At 37.0% G+C, this 23301-nt stretch overlaps 2 protein-coding genes across 2 annotated transcripts; one reads left to right on the top strand and one right to left on the bottom strand.

Moving 5' to 3' along the window:
* Positions 1-8306: 8306 nt before the first annotated feature.
* Positions 8307-15171, top strand: LOC134826871 (WASH complex subunit 1-like). Its single transcript, XM_063839375.1, has 8 exons — positions 8307-8861; positions 10313-10436; positions 10671-10786; positions 11384-11536; positions 11689-11999; positions 13872-14164; positions 14358-14559; positions 14683-15171. Exons 1-8 carry the CDS (start codon positions 8307-8309, stop codon positions 14918-14920), a joined length of 1992 nt encoding a protein of 663 aa, XP_063695445.1. The 3' UTR covers positions 14921-15171.
* On the bottom strand, positions 15080-16925 carry LOC134811158 (uncharacterized). The gene is made up of 5 exons (XM_063817896.1): positions 16823-16925; positions 16487-16631; positions 16127-16280; positions 15802-15979; positions 15080-15614 (listed from the first exon to the last, which is right to left on the bottom strand). The coding sequence occupies exons 1-5, from the start codon at positions 16916-16918 to the stop codon at positions 15486-15488; spliced, it is 702 nt and encodes a 233-aa protein (XP_063673966.1). The 5' UTR covers positions 16919-16925; the 3' UTR covers positions 15080-15485.
* Positions 16926-23301: the final 6376 nt, after the last annotated feature.

The following is a 23301-nucleotide window of genomic DNA, read 5'->3' as shown; positions in this document are numbered from 1 at the left end:
ACCACAACGATAATTTAATAATCCTATTACCTTATAATCATCTTGCTGCGGCACATATGATTGAGAAGTTCTTATCGTCCATGTGTAACCTAATCTAGGAATAAAACACTGATCTACATCATGCATTTTATTTTTTTGCACACATCAAATCTGATTAGCATAGTGTGATCTGGACGCGCTGTAGGACCCCCCCCCCCCCCCCCCCCCCCTCCCTCCCCTGACCCTGTAGGAACCATGTGATCGGGTCGTGGAAATAAAAACAACTCTCCGGACGGCATTTTATTTAACTGCGAGTTTTCAGCTATTTAGCAATGCACCATAATACTTTAATACAAATAGTTAATACTAGTAGTGACTTACCTATGGTGTTGGGCGTTGGCTATATTTTTAATTTGCCGAACCCGGATAAAGAAATACTTCAAGATCAGAGCTGTAGCCAAGTCATTAGATCAGGGATATGGTGAAAATATTCTGATGTTGTCAATTACTGTTTGATTTAGCAATATCACATGTCCTGATAAAATTTGCTGGTCTCTCTGTTTAATAATAACTCAATTTATTGTACATGAATATTATATTAAATGTATCAAGCTCACAATTACTCAATTTTAGCCCAGGCTTGAGCATGGCAGGCAGATTGAGATGGAACACTAGCTGATAAATATGTGAGAGCGGGATCTCCTCTCAAATGGACAGTCAGAGGAGAAGACACAGCGACCTAGAACCAACAAATCCACAACCTAGTGTTGAGCATGTTCTAACTCGGGAGATACCTATTAAAAGGAGGGACACACTGGTGTTTATCTTCGGTGTTGAAGGTTCAAATATCAGAAGACTGAAGAGTTTGGTGGGTGTTGTTGATATTTGGGTGGATAATGTCCGGTGTGTTGTTAATGTTAAAGCACTGACCAGTCAAGCACTTGATTGTGTGGAGAAAGACATTAACTTGCTGTTGGACAAAATGAATCTTCTGAGCAAATTAACATATCTCAAAAACACGACCGGACTCAAAATTAGGGACAATTCCGATAGCAGCGACCATAGGTTCAGGTCGAGTCGAGATTGTATCTTTGAAGTCATGAGATTTTGTTCTCTGTTTGGGATTGACCATAAGTATTATATTCAAGAAAATAACATCATTTCGGTAGATTATGTTGACGATGAAAAGTTAGAGGAAATTCTGCATTTCCTGAAGTACTGGAATGCAAACGTAATTTTCCTGGATGTTGAGGAAATGTGGAAAAGGAAAAGGCCGATTATTCAAAGCAACTTCACTGAAAAGTTGCTGGTTTCATGTAATTATGTACGGTCTTGGAGCAGCTACTATAAACTAAACACGCTTCGGTGTCTTCCAGGAGTAGACTATGTTGAAATTGATTGCGGAGAGGAAGATGTAATCATGCAACTTACTATTGGTGCAAAATCCATGATGGAACTGAACTCGGGTGTCCTGCTAGCTAGGATGTACTTCAATAACTATCTTGATTCATTAAAAGTGCATCGTTTTTTTGCTGATGGAATAGAAAGGTCAGATTACATTTCTTGTATTCCCTATGCTTGTGCTGCGGACAAATTGATCAAAAAGGATAGATTTTCCAGGGTTTCTTATCTGGAAAAGATGTTTGGTGAACCAGAAGTTATCCTCGTAACGCTCGATGAAAAAACTCAGACGTTGACTATAGGCTGTTTATCTCAAGCTCGGTTAAGTCAGCTGCTGTTTGAAGTTAGAGGCTTCATGAGTTTTCATAAAGCATTTGCTTGGCGCAAGAAATATCACGCTAGTTTTTGGTGTCACATCAAAATTTCTGATGAACAAAAACAAATGGATGCAGTATTTCAAGATTTTTCTGAAAATAAGAATCTTTATAATATCGCTGATTTCACTGATGTTGTCGATCATAGCTGTAAATCGCTTAGACTTATCAGACTCCAAGACCCTTTGCTAAAAAATAAAGGTATGTTAAATTCAGATACCCCTCCAAAGAGTTCTTACCTACAGTACTCTAAATCTGAAATGGTCGCGGAATTTCGCAGATTTCTTGCATTTGAAGACTTGCCAATCCTTCACAACCTGAATGCGTTTACAAGATTTGGTTTCACATTATACCGAATGACCATGTACAAAAGGTGGTATTCAAAGTCTGTTTGCCAACTTTTTAATTCCTGGGAAGAAGACTTCTTTGGGGAATTTTCGTTCGATCTTAACTCATCTTTCAAGGCAGTGTTTATGAAACATTTATCATCGGAGGATTCCAAAGAAATCAGTCGGCAGTGCTTCACAAAAGTTTTCTTTAACGATTTAGGAAATAATCTCCGATATATGGCGAGAATAGATTTTACTGGACCATCCCTTGATCAACAGGTTAAACTATATAACTACTGTAAAATGGATCACTGCCATTTCGGAGTTATTGATATTGACAGTTCCAAATCTTCAAAACAAATTATCGTCTCATCTCAGAAGCCTTGTGGCAACATTCTTGCAAAGGAATTTGTGGAACAATCCATCAAATCAGGGGAACTGTTGGCGGAGGATGTGATGAGTTTAAACTCTCACTATAGTATGTACAATGTTAGTATTGTGAATAGAACTGTACTTCAGTACAAAGACTTTATTATTCATCTTGACAGTGTCTCCAAGAAGAGCAATCAAAGATATGGAAGATTCTCAGATGTTGTTCATCTAACGCTGCATCATCCCCGTTTAAATGCGGCTATACATCAGTTACAGAGTAATATTGGTGATGATTTTCTGATAAAATCTGCTGTCCTGCTCTATGAAGAGCTTATTTCTGCTAGTGAACATTTGTCTGCTATTATGGATAAATGTATAAGTTGAATCTATTGCAGTCAGTCGCGTCGAGGATATTAATCACATGCTTTTCGAAAGCTTTTGAACAACTATTTTTTTAATCTCGACTTTACTATATAATACATGTTTCTAGAAACCCGCAACTATTTTAACTGCTATTAATTTTAGATTTCTTTTCAAATCATGATATTTCTTATTATTGATTATATATAGCACATTTCGCATGGAAGATTTTTATATTATTGTCAAGTAATTTAACATTTAAATATGATTGAACGATGATTTATTTTTAACAGTCAACTTTCTAACATACAACTTTCTTACTTTTAAAAGAAATATACGTTTTGTTTGTTCTGTTTTTTAAAATCATTTTGCCATTAGATTATTCTGGAACTTTTTGTAATAACTGCAGCTATTATAACTTCTACTCATTTATAAACTGTGCGTTGTTCTTGCGTTACCATTTTAATTTGTGTCATCGGGTCCTCTCGGGGGGGGGGGGAAGTTCACGGTATAGAAAAACCCGGAATAGAGAGGTTCACATGATCCCAATCCCCAGTATCTGTAGCCTCTCAAGTAACATGCGTCTTATATAATACCCCATGACTCATTAGGGGCCTTACATGAACGTGTTCGTGTCGGAATACAGCTCAACATGTACTCAAATCACCACCAAATGCTACATATATAATGTATAATTGAGCTATGATGAATCAAATGTCTTGCCCAAATTGGCCAATAACAGGCTAATCAACTTAGTCATCCAATGGGAAAGAAGATGCCCGATATATCGAGATGCCCAGTATATAGAGGTTCGACTGTACTAACAAAATACAATCTATTAATTGGAATTTTCATCGTTTTCACCCACGTATATTTTAGCTATGTCAGCAGATATCTTCCGCTGGGACATTGTCCTCACCAATTACATGACGTGTCATACACGAAACTAAGGAAAATAATGCAGCTCGTCACTGTGAAACAAGAAGAAAGGACACACTGTCATGTATCCTGGAAGTAATAGGGAGTCAGCTGAAGAAACTGAAAAAGTTTCCCGAACCTGGAGGAATAGTTCTGGAATATGCAGTTGTGAAGTACCGATCCAGGCTCAATACATAGGACTTGTCATTGGGTCAGGTGGGACTAACCTGAGGAGGCTAGAGAGTATGGAAGATGTAATCAGGGTTTTTGTTGATAACAAACGTTCTGTGGTCATTATTAATGCATGCACTGATGCCGCCCTAGATTCTGTGAAGAATGACATTTGTTCTCGTTTGAACAGGATAAGTCTTGTTGAAAGATATCCAAGGCAGTCGACAGAGTATCAAATTCAAAATGAATCTACTGCAACTGTCGAAAAATATAGATTTATTACAATTTGGCCGAATCGATTTGAGGACAACAGATTTTGCACAATTTTTGGAGTCGATACAAAGAATATAACTAAGGGAAAACTGAATCAAGTTTTGATAGATAATGTCGAACCGAATAAATTAGCTGAAATCTTAGAATTCTTACGACTGTGGAACACAAATGCGTCCTTTCTTGACAACGAAGAAATTTGGCGACGTGGAAGGCAATCAAGGCAGTCCACCACAAGCAACTTCATACATAAATTTCTGGTGACATCCAATTTTGTACGATCTACTAACACCTACATCCAATTGAACAAACTTCGCTGTCGTCCAGGAATTGACTATCTTGATTTTGATTGCAACGAAGAGGACTTGGTTTTTCCGTTAGAAATCGGGGCATAAGCTCAACATAAACTAGAAACGTGTGTCGCTCATCTTCAATTGATATTTAATGAATATCTCGATACATTGGCAGTGCGTCGTTTTTGTGACAAAGGAGAGACCTTTTCTGGCCGATATCTTTGCATTCCTTATGCCTGTGGCACTCACAAGTTGTATAACATGTTTTCTGGAGAATCTTATCTGGAAACTTTGAGCAGTGATCCAGAAGTGACATTAGTGGAGCTGAATGAAATAGAACAGACGCTTACTCTGGGTTGTTCGTCTCAAGCACGATTAGATAAGTTGCTGTTTGAGGTACGAGGCCGGATAAGCTACTTTAAAGCCTTGTCGTGGAGAAAGAAGTACCACGGGAACTTTCGCGTGCATATCAAAGTCTCAGATGAACTGATTTCAGAAATGAATGTCGAATTTCTTAACCTTTCTCTCCAGACTCAACCATGTCTGTCGACTGACTTCTTGGATTTTGTTACTGACAGTAATTCTCTTACTTTCATGAAGCTTTCTAAACATTCCGAATTTCATAGGAAGTTTGAACTACAATATGATCCTTACTGCACAAGTAGCTACACTCGTTACCGTAAATCTTCAATGTTATCTAGATTCCGAGGTTTTCTCGATATTGACGATTTCTCAATTCTTTGTAACATTAAAACCTACACAAGGTTCGGTACAACACTTTACAAAGTCACTCCAGATCTTGAGCAGAAACTTATTCCAGTAAGCCAACTGATTGATTATTGGGAGAAAGGATTCAATGGAACTTTTTCATTTGACATTAACTCTTCTTTCAAAGAGGTTCTTGCTGAATGTTTGATAGCTGAAGGTTGCATAGAAATGAGTGTACAACGATTTAAAGAAGTTTTCTTCAGTGATTTAGGAAACAACTTCAGGTTCACGGCAAGAATTACTGGTGGCGAACCATCGTCCGAAATAAATGTTGAATATAACTATTGTCGAATGGATCACATACATTTTCGAATTATTGATATCGTCAGTTCCAAATCTTCAAAACAAATTATCGTCTCATCTCAGAAGCCTTGTGACAACATTCTTGCAAAGGAATTTGTGGAACAATCCATAAAATCAGGGGAACTGTTGGCGGAGGATGTGATGAGTTTAAACTCTCACTATAGTATGTACAATGTTAGTATTGTGAATAGAACTGTACTTCAGTACAAAGACTTTATTATTCATCTTGACAGTGTCTCCAAGAAGAGCAATCAAAGATATGGAAGATTCTCAGATGTTGTTCATCTAACGCTGCATCATCCCCGTTTAAATGCGGCTATACATCAGTTACAGAGTAATATTGGTGATGATTTTCTGATAAAATCTGCTGTCCTGCTCTATGAAGAGCTTATTTCTGCTAGTGAACATTTGTCTGCTATTATGGATAAATGTATAAGTTGAATCTATTGCAGTCAGTCGCGTCGAGGATATTAATCACATGCTTTTCGAAAGCTTTTGAACAACTATTTTTTTAATCTCGACTTTACTATATAATACATGTTTCTAGAAACCCGCAACTATAGTAACTGCTATTAATTTTAGATTTCTTTTCAAATCATGATATTTCTTATTATTGATTATATATAGCACATTTCGCATGGAAGATTTTTATATTATTGTCAAGTAATTTAACATTTAAATATGATTGAACGATGATTTATTTTTAACAGTCAACTTTCTAACATACAACTTTCTTACTTTTAAAAGAAATATACGTTTTGTTTGTTCTGTTTTTTAAAATCATTTTGCCATTAGATTATTCTGGAACTTTTTGTAATGTAATAACTGCAGCTATTATAACTTCTACTCATTTATAAACTGTGCGTTGTTCTTGCGTTACCATTTTAATTTGTTTCATCGGGTCCTCTCGGGGGAGGGGGGAAGTTCACGGTATAGAAAAACCCGGAATAGAGAGGTTCACATGATCCCAATCCCCAGTATCTGTAGCCTCTCAAATAACACGCGTCTTATATAATACCCCATGACTCATTAGGGGCCTTACATGAACGTGTTGTGTCGGAATACAGCTCAACATGTACTCAAATCACCACCAAATGCTACATATATAATGTATAATTGAGCTATGATGAATCAAATGTCTTGCCCAAATTGGCCAATAACAGGCTAATCAACTTAGTCATCCAATGGAAAAGAAGATGCCCGATATATCGAGATGCCCAGTATATAGAGGTTCGACTGTACTAACAAAATACAATCTATTAATTGGAATTTTCATCGTTTTCACCCACGTATATTTTAGCTATGTCAGCAGATATCTTCCGCTGGGACATTGTCCTCACCAATCACATGACGTGTCATACACGAAACTAAGGAAAACAATGCAGCTCGTCACTGTGAAACAAGAAGAAAGGACACACTGTCATGTATCCTGGAAGTAATAGGGAGTCAGCTGAGGAAACTGGGGAAGTTTTCCGAACCTGGAGGAATAGTTCTGGAATATGCAGTTGTGAAGTACCGATCAAGGCTCAATACATAGGACTTGTCATTGGGACAGGTTGGACTAACCTGAGGAGGCTAGAGAGTATGGAAGATGTAATCAGGGTTTTTGTTGATAACAAACGTTCTGTGGTCATTATTAATGCACGCACTGATGCCGCCCTAAATTCTGTGAAGAATGACATTTGTTCTCGTTTGAACAGGATAAGTATTGTTGAAAGATATCCAAGGCAGTCGACAGAGTATCAAATTCAAAATGAATTTACTGCAACTGTCGAAAAATATAGATTTATTACAATTTGGCCGAATCGATTTGAGGACAACAGATTTTGCACAATTTTTGGAGTCGATCCAAAGAATATAACTAAGGGAAAACTGAATCAAGTTTTGATAGATAATGTCGAACCGAATAAATTAGCTGAAATCTTAGAATTCTTACGACTGTGGAACACAAATGCGTCCTTTCTTGACAACGAAGAAATTTGGCGACGTGGAAGGCAATCAAGGCAGTCCACCACAAGCAACTTCATACATAAATTTCTGGTGACATCCAATTTTGTACGATCTACTTATACTAACACCTACATTCAATTGAACGAACTTCGCTGTCGTCCAGGAATTGACTATCTTGATTTTGATTGCAACGAAGAGGACTTGGTTTTTCCGTTAGAAATTGGGGCAAAAACTCAACATGAACTAAAAACGTGTGTCGCTCATGTACAATTGAATCTATTTAATAGATATCTCGATACATTGGCAGTGCGTCGTTTTTGTGACAAAGGAGAGACCTTTTCTGGCCGATATCTTTGCATTCCTTATGCCTGTGGCACTCACAAGTTGTATAACATGTTTTCTGGAGAATCTTATCTGGAAACTTTGAGCAGTGATCCAGAAGTGACATTAGTGGAGCTGAATGAAATAGAACAGACGCTGACTCTGGGTTGTTCGTCTCAAGCACGATTAGATAAGTTGCTGTGTGAGGTACGAGGCCGGATAAGCTTCTTTAAAGCCTTGTCGTGGAGAAAGAAGTACCACGGAAACTTCCGCGTGCATATCAAAGTCTCAAATGAACTGATTTCAGAAATGAATGTCGAATTTCTTAACCTTCTCTCCAGACTCAACCATGTCTGTCGACTGATTTCTTGGATTTTGTTACTGACAGTAATTCTCTTACTTTCATGAAGCTTTCCAAACATTCCGGATTTCATAGGAAGTTTCTAAAATATGATCCTTACAGCACGAGTAGCTACACTCTTTACCGTAAATCTTCAATGTTATCTAGATTCCGAGGTTTTCTTGATATTGACGATTTCTCAATTCTTTGTAACATTAAAACCTACACAAGGTTCGGTACAACACTTTACAAAGTCACTCCAGATCTTGAGCAGAAACTCATTCCAGTAAGCCAACTGATTGATTATTGGGAGAAAGGACTCAATGGAACTTTTTCATTTGACATTAACTCTTCTTTCAAAGAGGTTCTTGCTGAATGTTTGATAGCTGAAGGTTGCATAGAAATGAGTGTACAACGATTTAAAGAAGTTTTCTTCAGTGATTTAGGAAACAACTTCAGGTTCACGGCAAGAATTACTGGTGGCGAACCATCGTCCGAAATAAATGTTGAATATAACTATTGTCGAATGGATCACATTCATTTTCGAATTATTGATATCGTCAGTTCCAAATCTTCAAAACAAATTATCGTCTCATCTCAGAAGCCTTGTGACAACATTCTTGCAAAGGAATTTGTGGAACAATCCATCAAATCAGGAGAACTGTTGGCGGAGGATGTGATGAGTTTAAACTCTCACTATAGTATGTACAATGTAAGTATTGTGAATAGAACTGTACTTCAGTACAAAGACTTTATTATTCATCTTGACAGTGTCTCCAAGAAGAGCAATCAAAGATATGGAAGATTCTCAGATGTTGTTCATCTAACGCTGCATCATCCCCGTTTAAATGCGGCTATACATCAGTTACAGAGTAATATTGGTGATGATTCACTAAAAACATCTGCTGCAGTTTTATACCAAGAACTTATTTCTGTCAGTGAAGATTTCTCAACTGTCATCGACAATTATGTTTCATCTTAAAAATTCAGATTCTTTTTGTGGTAAGATTTGTTTTCATTTAAAAAATTTATATCAGATTTTATTCGATTATGTCTTTTCGTAGATTCTGATGGGTAAATGTGTATTTTTCCTTTTTTTATAAGATTTGTATGTGTATTTTCAATGATTTGAATGTTTCTATGTTTGTAAATCAATTTTGTAAATTTGATATGTACATCTTTTGTAAATTATAAATAAGTAGTTTTTATCCTTTCACATTTGACTACTTTCGCCGCCACTTGAGGATTTCTACCTTAAAAATACCATGTTAATCTTCCTCAAATAGGCATTTTCAATCTGGGAGTTTTGTCACCATTTTGGGTTACACCTTGTACAGTTTTACTGTTTTAGGTTACACTTTCTGTGTACATTTTCATTAAAATCCTTATTTAAAAAATGATTATTTTATTAAATATCGTATTATATTCCTTATACCTCGTCATGGGGTTTCTATATTGGCATTCATAATCAAGTCCTCAAAAGAATTCAAATTGTATCAAATTTAAATCAAAGTGATGGAATGATTTTATTTTATCTAACACATCTTCTACCCTGCTCATTGCTCAACAGTCAACATAGTGTCACGTGACCAGTTACAAGACTTCAGCTTGCACCATGTGTTTTAGGATCTAGAATTTAGTCTCTGTTTAACTTAGCAGTGAGCGCTGAAGCAACAGGAAATTACGAAATTCTCTTACTTATGGCTGCTCAGTACATAGTGCAATACTACACCAATTCTTTACAATGTACGGATTCTCTGAAATTTGACACTGTGCCGTGCTAACACCTAGACTGCACTGATAAGTTGACTCTTTACTTCCATGCGCATATAGGCATATCAAATATACAAATCTATAATACTATACTTTTCAACAAAATACTCTAAATTCTGTACTCTGAATTCTGTATTCAATTGTAGCTGTAAATATTTAGCCTGGTACTACCTACGGATCTTGTTAATTCACACTAGTGTGATGCTCATTCCACAGAATAAAATATGTGTGATAGTAACATCTCAGTGCTATCTCTCAGAACCTGTCCGATCTTCAAGTCATGTTGACATCTTACTCGCTATCTCTTGAGTCAGATAACACACTCACAGCTCTCACTAAAATACACCAAACACAAAGACACGCACATTTACACAAGCTGGCTAATTCTAGTGTGTTCTCTTAGTAATGCAATGTGAAGTACCAATAGTAGCGCCAGAGTTACGGAGAGAGGAATCAATTAGCCAGATTGCTGATGCACTTCGTCAACTTGATAAAGTTGCGACTGAAATTCTCGGTTAGTTCCGAAAGGGGGTGAAGGGGAATAGCTTTATCTTGTAGCTTTAGTTGATCAAGTTATTTTAAAACTCATACCTTTTCCTTGAAATTTACTGATATATTTATTTAAAACCTTTGGCGCGAAAACTGCACTGTTTTACCCCTAAGGTTCCAACTCGATAAGCTAACGCCGACTTATATATCATGACATTATATTTTCTAAACCCAGTATTTCCTGAATTTCACACAACAGGGAGAGTTAACCTCCGAGTTGAGGGTCAGAGGAAAGCCCTCCAAGATGTGGAGACGAGAGTTAAACTTGCTCAAACCAAGGTGGACAAGCTGAAGGGAAGCAAGAAAGCAATTCAGGTAATATAATTGTTGTATAAGCAATACCTTTATCAATGATAAGGTCTGTTTTACTGTTAAATAAATGTACAAAAGTTAAGATTTTATTTAAGTTGCAAAAGTAAAACCTGCAGTTACTTAAGGGTTATTGCAACCCAATCTGCTATGTTGGCACTGCTCGTAATTATTTTCTAAATATTTTGCACACTACACTTGCACATTATTACAACTTCTTCCTAGACAATTTACGGGGTAAATGTTACCGAGGAAATAGATAAGGGACATGTTCTACACTCATTTTGACATGCCGACGCCCTACAAAATTTTTCATGAAATATTTAATGTCCTTTTTATATTTCAACACAACATGACTCATTCCAAATCCATCTAAGGAGACTTTTAAATAATTCATGACGTAAAGTATGAGATGTCTGAATATGTACACAATACCGCGCGCCGTGCCTCTTTCAGTTATTCTGAATAAGTAACTGAAATTGAGACCGCTGATTTGTAAATTTGTAAGTCGGTTCTTAATTCCCGTAGTATAGCAATTCCCACAAACACGACAACAATTATAAAATTACCTAATTATAACACCCTGATGTATAATACCCACAGGTGTTCTCTTGCTCCAAATACCCTGTTACTACGCTAACATCCTATGAACCACTCTTTAAATCAACTCCCGAGTCAGCAGTTCTCCGGAAGAGTGCCCGGACTGAGAAATGTTACAGCGAGGAATTGAAACCTGCTGACCAAAAAGCTATCAAGGTTTGGAGATCATCTGAAATTTAATTGTAATCTTGATTTTATGGACACCTGCCTTACTTTATCCCCGGACGGCCTCTTTTCTGCAGTGCCAAGTAAGCAGACGTCCTTGTATTGAGTGCTTTTTCAATTTTGTAACACAATTTTTACATCAGGACAAGTTGAACTTCTTCCGAGTTGCACGACCATCCCAGAAATCCCGAATGTTACGAGCTTACTCTATGGAAGAAGAATTAGAATCAGGTTTGGGAGACCCACCCCCGGGGATAACAGCTGCCTCATCGTATCTTCTCTTCAACAGTAGCACCAACCCTTATCGATCCCACAGAAAGTTTGACCCGCTCGACGCCCCTGGACGCCGTGTTGCGGAGGAATTGGAGCCTAGCAACATGTTAGAGGACGCTCCGGCTAGTCTGGGAGGGAGTGAGCTGATCAACAGACTCGTTCCCAAATCATATGCTTACTGGTTAGTTTGGTACCAAGAGTACGATATCATTTTGATAACATTTCACTGTGATGATCTCAGATTTAAAAAGTTTCTTCTGAATCAGAATTTGTTCTCTATAAGATTTGAAGTATAAAATACTTTGAAATGAAATGGCGACTGGTTGACATACTAATATTATGTCATTGGTTAATTAATAAGACAATTAATGGAGATGACCGCTCTCCAGGATCATCAGCCAAATCAGATCCGCGGCAGTGGGACCTCTAGTTCTTTTAGACCCTGTCACACGACACGATCTAGCAGAGCTACGAGGCTGGCACGAAGAGCAAGTAATTTTTCTATCTTGCTCCCCCCACTGTGGCATAAGGCCGACTAAAATAAAATGACTTAGACATCTATATTAAGTGGTTGCTTAAGTCTTTAAAAGGTTTTCTTAAATCCGATTTGTAGTTTTAAAATCGGTATTGTAGTAGTAAAATCCGGTATGTGGTTGTAAAAGCACATTTGTAGTGGTTTCAGGTTCCGTTTTTCATTTCAGTCCATTTCCGTGATCTTTAGTCCTTATCTTTTATTCCTCGTTATCTTCTTTACCATCGAGTGGCAGGAGTTAGATTCATGAAAGGAATAAAGTTGTTCCCTCGGCCTCCATGACTGAACACGTCGTCAAAGTTTGTCCAGGGTCCACGACGCCACGATGGTTCTGATCGTCGGAGACGTTCAATAGAGTTCTTCATGAACATCTTCAATTTATCCAAGGATGCAGCAAGCTCATCACCGAGTGATGTCGATTTACTGTCGAATGCATACGCTGCTCGTCGACGGTAAGATTTGTTCCTAAACATGTTCTTTACTTTAGTCCGAACACTTTTCTTTCGCTTTCCGTTAGGAAGTAAGTTGAAGGGCTGTTCAACTTTGGTCTCTTCGGTGTAATTGAAGGAATCACTCCAATCGATCTCATTCGGGTCATCCTCGATACTCCCAGGAAGAATAAATGAAGTTAAGCCTTCAACCTCGTTGATTTCTTCAATCCAAAACACACCTCGACCGTTGTCAGCGATCTTGTGTGTGTCAAAATTGACGGGCAGGTCATCAACTTCATCGGAACAAGAGTCCAGCGATGGAGCTCTTCTCATGAAATCAGGTTCTATCCTGATTTCCTCCACTTGGGTTATCTCGTATCGAGATCGTCTGTCTAACAATGAAAGAATCATCTTTAGATAGGTAGATTTTTTAGGTCAGGAGAAAAATTTCTGTAACTTTTTCTAGATTGACAATGCACAAAGCAATCATGCACGTGCAACGTGGTCTATTCGTACGGATCAAGCTGTTACCTAGCAATTTCATCATTATGAAGGAGCACTAAAGCATGGTCAGCCACTAAACTATACATGTGTGGTAGCTGATATCTTAGGCGATTTAACTGGTAAATTAAATCATTTAAAAACAATAGATGTCGATCAATGCTGGGTGTGCACAGCAAAATTTGGCGCCATTCCCACAAAACGGTCTACTGAGAATTATTATGGAACGCGCAAGCTTTCTTTTAGTTGTATCATCGCGCTACACGAATATATAATAAATAATAAAAAAATTTATAAATTTAATAATCTTACTTCGATCTTACAAGGAATTGAATGGTTATAAATGGTTGTAAAGCTATAGCACAGCTAGCTAGCTATGCTTTATAAATATTGATGATAAACTTCACTCACAAAATGAGTTAATCAATCATTGGATTTAAAAAGAAAAGGTCGCTGTGTAATATCGAATATTCTAGCGGAAATTCACACAAGATGGTGTTGTTTTAGAACTTTCAAACAATTTGGAATGAATAACTGCTCGTTAACCCTCTGCTCATTCCCAGAGTTTTTCACGCGACTAACATTTCAGTCCGGACCTTGGAGAAGTACCAGAACTTGATATACCAGTGTATCTGCCTGACCTTCCTGGAGTAGCAGACATTTCTTTCGACCAGACCATAGGATCAATTGCTCCCTCGTTACCAAATATTGGTGATGTTTTACCCGACTTGCCGGATATTGGTGTCGATGTCCCGAACGTGGCTTCGGCGCCACGGCCGCCACCAGCTGCTAATGCAGCTCCACCACCGCCGCCGCCACCACCACCACCTAGTGTTCCAGGACCACCACCCCCTGCACCTGCTGCCCCACCGCCACCCCCTGGTAGGTGATCACCCTCAAATTAAACTTAAAATTGCTCTTACTCACTAACTAACTTAGTCCATAGGCTTTATTTAAAAAGGCATGTATCTAATTTCTTAGCAGTAAACACTGTAATTATAGATTATGATTTATGAATCTAATAAACATTACGAGGTTTCTTTGCCTCTAACTTCTAAGATTCAACTATTCACAGCACCAGCAGTACGAGCACCACCGCCTCCTCCACCGCCTCCTCCACCCCCAGCTGTGAAACCCCCAGAAGGGGCTCCAGCTCCGCATGCTCAAGGTGGAAGAGGAGATTTGTTGTCGTCCATTAGAAATGCCAGCAAGAACAAGCTAAAATCTGTCGAGGAGCGAAAGAGGGACAAGAAAGAGGAGATTAAAAAAACGAAAGAGTGAGCAATATAAAATATTTTCCGTAGTTGATAGTACATGCGTCCTGATAAAGTGACTTTTTAATTGAACTCTTCCAGCTCTTGAATTTAACAAAATAAACTTGTAATACTTCAATAATCTAGATCTGACGGTGGTGGCGGAGACATGATGTCTGATCTGCTAGCCTCGCTTAATCGGCGTCGTAAAGGAATATCCGGTGACAAAGCTAAAGCGGGCCCTTCGAATTCACCCAAAGCAGCGTCCTCATCCTCAAATGTTGGGGCTATGGACAGGGTGTCTGCCATGATACCACCCCCTAAACCCCGCGCTGATACAGATGCCAGTACTACTGATGGAAATAGTGATGGGGACTGGGATTAAATTTGTAATTTTACTGATGGTCGTTTCGCGTACCTAGCTTAAACTTAGCTTCAACTTTGTGTGTTTGGCTTTTTGATTTTGAGGTTGTTTTGTTTTACCGTTTGATGTTTTTTCAATTAAATTTATGACATGATAATATGATTAAAAGTTTTGATTTTTGTGGTTAACCAGACTTTTTATCATCAATTTTACAGATTATATTTTATACACATTTTACATTTACTGATTCTTACAGAGTCAATGTAATTGAATTGTGATTTACTACCTTTGATGGGAAGGGGGTATAAAATTAACAGAAAGTTGCTGAAGTATTTTTTAAATGATCCCTTGTTGCTAAAAATGACAAATAAATCAAATATTGCGAAGAAAGTTTAGAATGAAATAATAGGACGGTGAAATCAATTATCAAATACTCCCTTAAAAGCTTTGTGAAAATCTGAAAACCTAGCATGAAAACAGGGTGATATGGGATTAGTTTAGACATTTAAAACTTTATAAATTATTGAATTTAAATTATTTAAACTGATTTCATAAACCTTTACCTAACATACACAATTAAAATCATTCAATTCCAAAACTCAGGTAGGTTCAACAGTTTCAATATCTTGGATAAAGGTTGAAATAAAGTTTGTATGATCTCCAGAGGGGGGCTTGAGGTATTGATAAATAGAGCCACTCTGTAGACAGCATCAACCTGATGAAAATAAAACTTATTACATCCATTTATACAGGGTCTACAAATTGAAACGCCTGTTAGTGTTAAAATGCAATATAATAAGATAACACTAAAGTTGTCGTATAAATACAATCATATTCAATATTCATGATATTTCACTCGATTAATGTATACATGTATTTAAAGTTTATGAACAATAGCTAACCCAGTAGAGCAGTAAGAGAAAGATAGCAGTAACCAAGAGAGCCATTCTGAGCCAGGACTTGTAGTACTCAGCGGGGGATTGCTCTAAGGAGTAGGAGAATAGGAGTCCTAGCGATAACGCAAATATGTAGACCATTTGTAACATTACTGAAACACTGCCGCTGTGCCCTTGTGATTCACTGAGATTGTTGAACTGTTGGTTCTAGCTTGTCGTTAAATAAAGGATCGATCAAAATTGTAAGTTTATCCGGTTGGCTGTTGTTCTCCATGAAGCATTTGAATATCTTGACATATATAAGGCTAGGATATTATGAACTTTTACTCACCAATGTATTTGAATATAAAATCTTGTTGGCTGTATAAACATGTAGATGAGCACGATGAATCGTGCGGGTGCCAAACTCTGTCTAAATATCCATTTTATCACTATCGTCAACATTTTAATAATATAGAATTTCAGCGTCACCATATTTTGTACGCCTGGTAAAAGATTGGAGGATCAATCGTGAAGTTATCAGTGCTACACTTATACTCTTATATTACAGTAGCAACTAGCACACCATGTTTTGCAAATTACTCTAGCACGTGGCAGTTGGCCAATAAACACCACATCTTTATTAAATCTCCAGTTACAATTTGAAACTATAATCACTACTGGGAGACTACAGTTGAATAATTCAACTTACAAGTGCCAAGAATAGTCCAGGACCCAGAAATGACCCTAGTTACTGTACCCTGGGTTTCAGGAGGTTGAGAGTCTGACCCGGTGTCGGGTTGAAGTGAGGGTTTCTCCCAGTGGTGAGGTGGGTAGTGACCACAGTAACCACATCTCTGTCGTGTTTTAGGCTTTTAACTTTAGGAGGAACTTTTCAAGAGCCGTGTTATTGATATTGTTGTAATCTTAAGAGACCTAAGATTATGCATTAGCATAATGCATAATATAATCAATAATCTAGTTTGGTTCTGCCCGCATAAAAATCGTCTCAGTGAATCAGATTATACCATTTGATAACACCAAATACCTGGTTGACTGTGCTGGATCTAGAGTTAGGGACATATTCTCCACAGTCACATCTGGAACAAGCACCTCTGTCAATACCCTGTCTGTCCCTACCCATCTTAATCTTATCTGACAGTAATAAACACTTTGATATATGATATGTTAAAATTTGGTTCTTTGCCTAAACAATAAATTTGTCCCAACAATAAATTATGGCAAATCGCCACAAAACACGGTAGACATTAGCAAGCTGTAGAGATTGAAGGGAGTAGCAGGTAATAAAGCAACACCAATACAAACTAGAGACAATAGAACAGAATGTGGTTAATGTTTGACAAAGTCTGTGTTACGATCAAGCGGCTGGAAACATAAAGTTACACATAGTGTACAGGAAATCAGCGGCCTGTGCCCTCAGCCCTGTACTTAAAACCCTTTCGAGCTATTGTACTTCCGGGCTCTGGAGTTGATTTATTACACGAAGTTTTGCACGATTGAAAAATGTGTAAAATCTGCATAATTGTAAAACTGTATGCTGTAGAAAAAGTAAACTGTACGAATAAACATGCTCCACAGCCGAGTAAATGGACGGGTACAGTTAGCTGGTACCTACTCCGCATTGAATAGCTGACACATGACTGAAGTACAGGAGGTTAATAAATACAGCGGGAAACTTTTCGAATGCACTGTCCTACTCTGATTACACTGTAATAGGATTAAGGGATCGTTTTCATATTTGGTATCACGTCAGCAGGCCGAGAGAGTGGGTTTTAAAAAGATACGCTTACAAATACAAAATAGCAATGGTTTATTCATTATTAAAATATGAATCATGAAGCCCAATCAGTGTACAACTATCATTACTGAAAAACCTGATTTGACATTAGATGCACTCAAATGTCAAAGTCAATACACTTTAAAAGGACGAAATCCACGATACCATAACGAAACTCTGGAAATTGCCAATTAATCGATGCACTTAATTTGCATTGGTTAAATATACCAAGTACACCACACGTGCGTTAAAATACCTACCCCGAGGCTTCTACTGCTTGTTAAGTTGCGTTCTACTAAATAGTAATACTAATAGTTGACTATATTATATACATCAACATGGTCGATTTTCATCCGTGGAGTGCGCGCCTTCGACATGATTGATGATTCAGGATTGATGATGCGTGGGTGAGCTAGTGGGGTCAATACTGGGTTACATTTAATGCATTACATGTTACAAATTACTTATATATATTGAGTACGCTCAACTTATAATTGCTAACTATAGCGTAATAATAGACAGTTTTTGGGAGTTCCAAATAGTTTCTGATTATTCTGCTTTCTTGCGACAAATGATACTGCACTGTTAGCGTAATACTAATAATATAATAATAAACTTTGTGCCCTACTGTATATTATATGAAATTGTGATACTGAATTTAGAAATGAATAGTTAATTAAACACTGAATACAACGGTCCGTGACCACTGCAGCTACGATGTACAAGCTAGCTGCAGCACACAACCGTACTCAGCCAGAGTATTCGTATTCGTAGAGTGTTCGTAAGTGGCATTACTAATCAACCAACACTAACAGTTAATATGTAATAACAATTTGAGCTGTTCAAACAATATGCAATATGTTGATTTTGCTAAGTGCTTTAAGGGGACATATACCAAAACCTTCTATTCAGAGACCCGAGATTTGACTTCATATTATTAAAGTATACATAAAAACAATAAGATTTGATACATTAAAAATTATTTTTGAGAGCACTCACTTTCGAAAAAAATAATATTTTTATTTTCGAAAGTTGAATAAGGATATTTCAGTCAATTTAAACGTTTTTTGGCTGATTTTTTGAATGAACATTATTAACAATCCGTACAAGAAGCCCTTCAAAGGATTTTATAATTAAACAGTAAATGATGAAGTTACAGACCAAACAAGGTCGAGAGAAGCAAAATTGAAATTTCACCAATCAACCAAGTCATAAGATATCGCTTCAAACATTCTTGAAGTTGGATATGATCATCAGCTACAGCCACTGTAGCTGATGATCATATCCAACTTTTTGGATGTGAGAAGCCTTATTAAGTGCGCGGCGCGGCACAGTCAACAGTAACGCATCGCGCTACAACGGGTCATACAACGTATGACAAAAAATGTCCATAACTCAAAAGTATCAGTTTCTTTGAAATAATTTTTACTGAATCGTAATCAGCTCGGTACGACGAATTTATTATACTTATAGCGAGCCCATGTCGATCTATCCCACTTCAAATATAAATAACCCCCATTACTTTGATTGCCTAACCCTAACGTTTTCTTGAGTAAATTTCTATCGATCCCGTTTGATGCGACAAGGAAAAGGCTTTTATTATATATCATTTATTATATATCAGGAAAGGAATTATTCAACCTTTCAATGTGACAACATCGTATTCATGATCTCAAATTGTTTGCTATATAGTAGTGTCAGTGTTGAACGTATTAATTATTAAAACGTAACCCTAACCTTAACCTTGACATACGTTGCATGCCACTTTTCGCGCGCGAGGATGAAAAAGGATACATAACATGTTGATATGTCATAATATCTCTGATATTTGTGATAACCTTAACCTTGACCCTAATCACTAATCAATAATTAAACTGGGGTGGGCCCATTTTAGTGTTTGTCATTGCTCTAAGTCTATCCAGAGCCCTTGCAGTGGCGCGAAAGCACATGGTTAGTGGTTAGGCGAATGTTTCTCATTGGAGGACTTCCGACTTCGCCGCTTCGACGCGAACTAGCATTCTTGCTTCGCATCATCGATTCATTTTTGCTTCGCATCGTCGACCGTTGCTCTGCTTCGCAGAGCAACGATCTCGATGGGTTGACATCGTCAATCAAGTTTCTCACAACGAATGAGTTTCAAACAGTTCCAATTAAACCTTTACAACATGGGCATAATTTATTTAGCTTGCTAGACGCTAGTTTTGAGTTTATTGCTTGCTCCTCTCTTTTAGCGAGCGTGCAGTCGATCTACGAGATTGTTCTAATTCTAAAAGGGCCCCCTACAGTTGAAACCAACTTCAATGTTCAATCGATGTATTTTCGGACGCTGATTCCGAAGCACCCTCCATGACATAGGGTTAAAATGCTCCCCTGACGAGATATTGGCGAAAAACTGTCTCGATCACGTGATATGACCGTATAAGGAAGTTAGTCAAATATTTCGTTAGGGTTAGTGGTTAGGATTTCAGCATATGCTTTTGTTAAGGATTGGGTTAGGGTTAGGGTTGAGATCAGATTAGAGGGTTAAGGTTTCAAATAGTCGTTCAGGACCAGCTAGAGAACGGGTTGAAGAAGTCACGTGACAGTCGAGTGTAGAGTAATTGATCATCATCCTTTCCCTCTGTCAGGAACAACTATTAAATCAATTTAGAGAGCTCATATTAAATCTGTGAGATGGCCGATTCAGGATGTGTTCTAGGGATCATCTAGTGTTTAGGAGAGGTGACTCTCGACAGAATTTTGAAATATGCCCTCAAAATTTTGTATTCGATTTTGGACTGGAAATTGAAAAAAAAAAAGAAGAGGTCACATGATTTTCAAGACCAAAGCAGCTAATATAATATTTCCCTCTATCAGGAACAACTATTAAATCAATTTAGAGAGCTCGGATTAAATCTGAGATGGCCTCCAGCTCGCCGCTATTGAGATACAAGAAAATCTATTGACTAGTCTACAGAAGATTGGGGGGGGGGGGCAACCATATTAAAGTATATTAAAATGTAGGATCTTGGGGGGGGGGGGGGGCCAACCATATTAAAGTATATTAAAATGTAGGATTTTTCCCGATTTTGACCCGGGGATATACTTTAATATACTTTAATATATCCCTATCTCCTTGGAGGCCTACATCAAAAATTGTTGCTCAAAATAAGCTTGATATGCAATCCTTAATCGATTCCAAAAAGTTCTTGAAAAAATATTGAAAACTGATGGAGTTATTTCAATTTTAATGAAGTTATTTTGGCTAGTATTCTGAACCGAGATATTATGTGCAATTTTCCCAATTTTGTTCATGGAGGTCTTTTTACTTAGTATCCACTATATCCAACAAACACTGAGTTATATATTTCACATAGAGTTTGTATCATTAAAAAATATTGAAATTTTATCGAATTTGGGCAAAAGCGAATTTTGACAAAAGCGTATGCCCAAATATGGGCATATTTTTTAAAGCTCATAGCTCAGCCAATTTTTGACCAATCTGGATGGAAATTCATGTACTAGTCCTAAAACAGGCTTATCTTGCGAATCTGAGTGAAAAATATAGTTCATCAGGTAAATCTTAACGAAGAATATAAATCTTCTAATTGTAGGTATATTAAAGTATATTAAAATGTAGGATTTTTTCCGATTTTGACCCGGGGATATACTTTAATATACTTTAATATGGTTGCCCCCCCCCCTTTTAATATACTTAATATACCTACATTTTCTCCAGTAAAATTTTGAACCATATTAAAGTATATTAAAATGTAGATATTTTTTCAATTTTGACCCGGGATATATACTTTAATATACCTGCATTATAAACAATCATGTGAAAAATTTTGTTTTATTTAATGTATGGATTAGATTTACCTTTCATGTAAAGTTAGTCTTGTTCAAAGATATTGATACTTGACCAATTTATGAGCCAAAATATATGAAGTATGAGTTCAGGGGACTAGCAACTGGCTTATCTTCTAATCTACTAATTGTAGGTACATTATATTAAAGTATATTAAAATGTAGGATTTTTTCCGATTTTGACCCGGGGATATACTTTAATATGGTTGCCCCCCCCCCCGTTCTACTAAATAGTAATACTAATAGTTGACTATATTATATACATCAACATGGTCGATTTTCATCCGTGGAGTGCGCGCCTTCGACATGATTGATGATTCAGGATTGATGATGCGTGGGTGAGCTAGTGGGGTCAATACTGGGTTACATTTAATGCATTACATGTTACAAATTACTTATATATATTGAGTACGCTCAACTTATAATTGCTAACTATAGCGTAATAATAGACAGTTTTTGGGAGTTCCAAATAGTTTCTGATTATTCTGCTTTCTTGCGACAAATGATACTGCACTGTTAGCGTAATACTAATAATATAATAATAAACTTTGTGCCCTACTGTATATTATATGAAATTGTGATACTGAATTTAGAAATGAATAGTTAATTAAACACTGAATACAACGGTCCGTGACCACTGCAGCTACGATGTACAAGCTAGCTGCAGCACACAACCGTACTCAGCCAGAGTATTCGTATTCGTAGAGTGTTCGTAAGTGGCATTACTAATCAACCAACACTAACAGTTAATATGTAATAACAATTTGAGCTGTTCAAACAATATGCAATATGTTGATTTTGCTAAGTGCTTTAAGGGGACATATACCAAAACCTTCTATTCAGAGACCCGAGATTTGACTTCATATTATTAAAGTATACATAAAAACAATAAGATTTGATACATTAAAAATTATTTTTGAGAGCACTCACTTTCGAAAAAAATAATATTTTTATTTTCGAAAGTTGAATAAGGATATTTCAGTCAATTTAAACGTTTTTTGGCTGATTTTTTGAATGAACATTATTAACAATCCGTACAAGAAGCCCTTCAAAGGATTTTATAATTAAACAGTAAATGATGAAGTTACAGACCAAACAAGGTCGAGAGAAGCAAAATTGAAATTTTTGCAAAAAATCAAAGTTGTATATTTCACCAATCAACCAAGTCATAAGATATCGCTTCAAACATTCTTGAAGTTGGATATGATCATCAGCTACAGCCACTGTAGCTGATGATCATATCCAACTTTTTGGATGTGAGAAGCCTTATTAAGTGCGCGGCGCGGCACAGTCAACAGTAACGCATCGCGCTACAACGGGTCATACAACGTATGACAAAAAATGTCCATAACTCAAAAGTATCAGTTTCTTTGAAATAATTTTTACTGAATCGTAATCAGCTCGGTACGACGAATTTATTATACTTATAGCGAGCCCATGTCGATCTATCCCACTTCAAATATAAATAACCCCCATTACTTTGATTGCCTAACCCTAACGTTTTCTTGAGTAAATTTCTATCGATCCCGTTTGATGCGACAAGGAAAAGGCTTTTATTATATATCATTTATTATATATCAGGAAAGGAATTATTCAACCTTTCAATGTGACAACATCGTATTCATGATCTCAAATTGTTTGCTATATAGTAGTGTCAGTGTTGAACGTATTAATTATTAAAACGTAACCCTAACCTTAACCTTGACATACGTTGCATGCCACTTTTCGCGCGCGAGGATGAAAAAGGATACATAACATGTTGATATGTCATAATATCTCTGATATTTGTGATAACCTTAACCTTGACCCTAATCACTAATCAATAATTAAACTGGGGTGGGCCCATTTTAGTGTTTGTCATTGCTCTAAGTCTATCCAGAGCC

The sequence above is a fragment of the Bolinopsis microptera genome, chromosome 2, assembly GCF_026151205.1.
Source record: "Bolinopsis microptera isolate Bmic1 chromosome 2, MBARI_Bmic_1.0, whole genome shotgun sequence".
In the NCBI taxonomy this organism is placed as follows: domain Eukaryota; kingdom Metazoa; phylum Ctenophora; class Tentaculata; order Lobata; family Bolinopsidae; genus Bolinopsis; species Bolinopsis microptera.
This window is presented reverse-complemented; position numbering and strand designations above follow the sequence as displayed.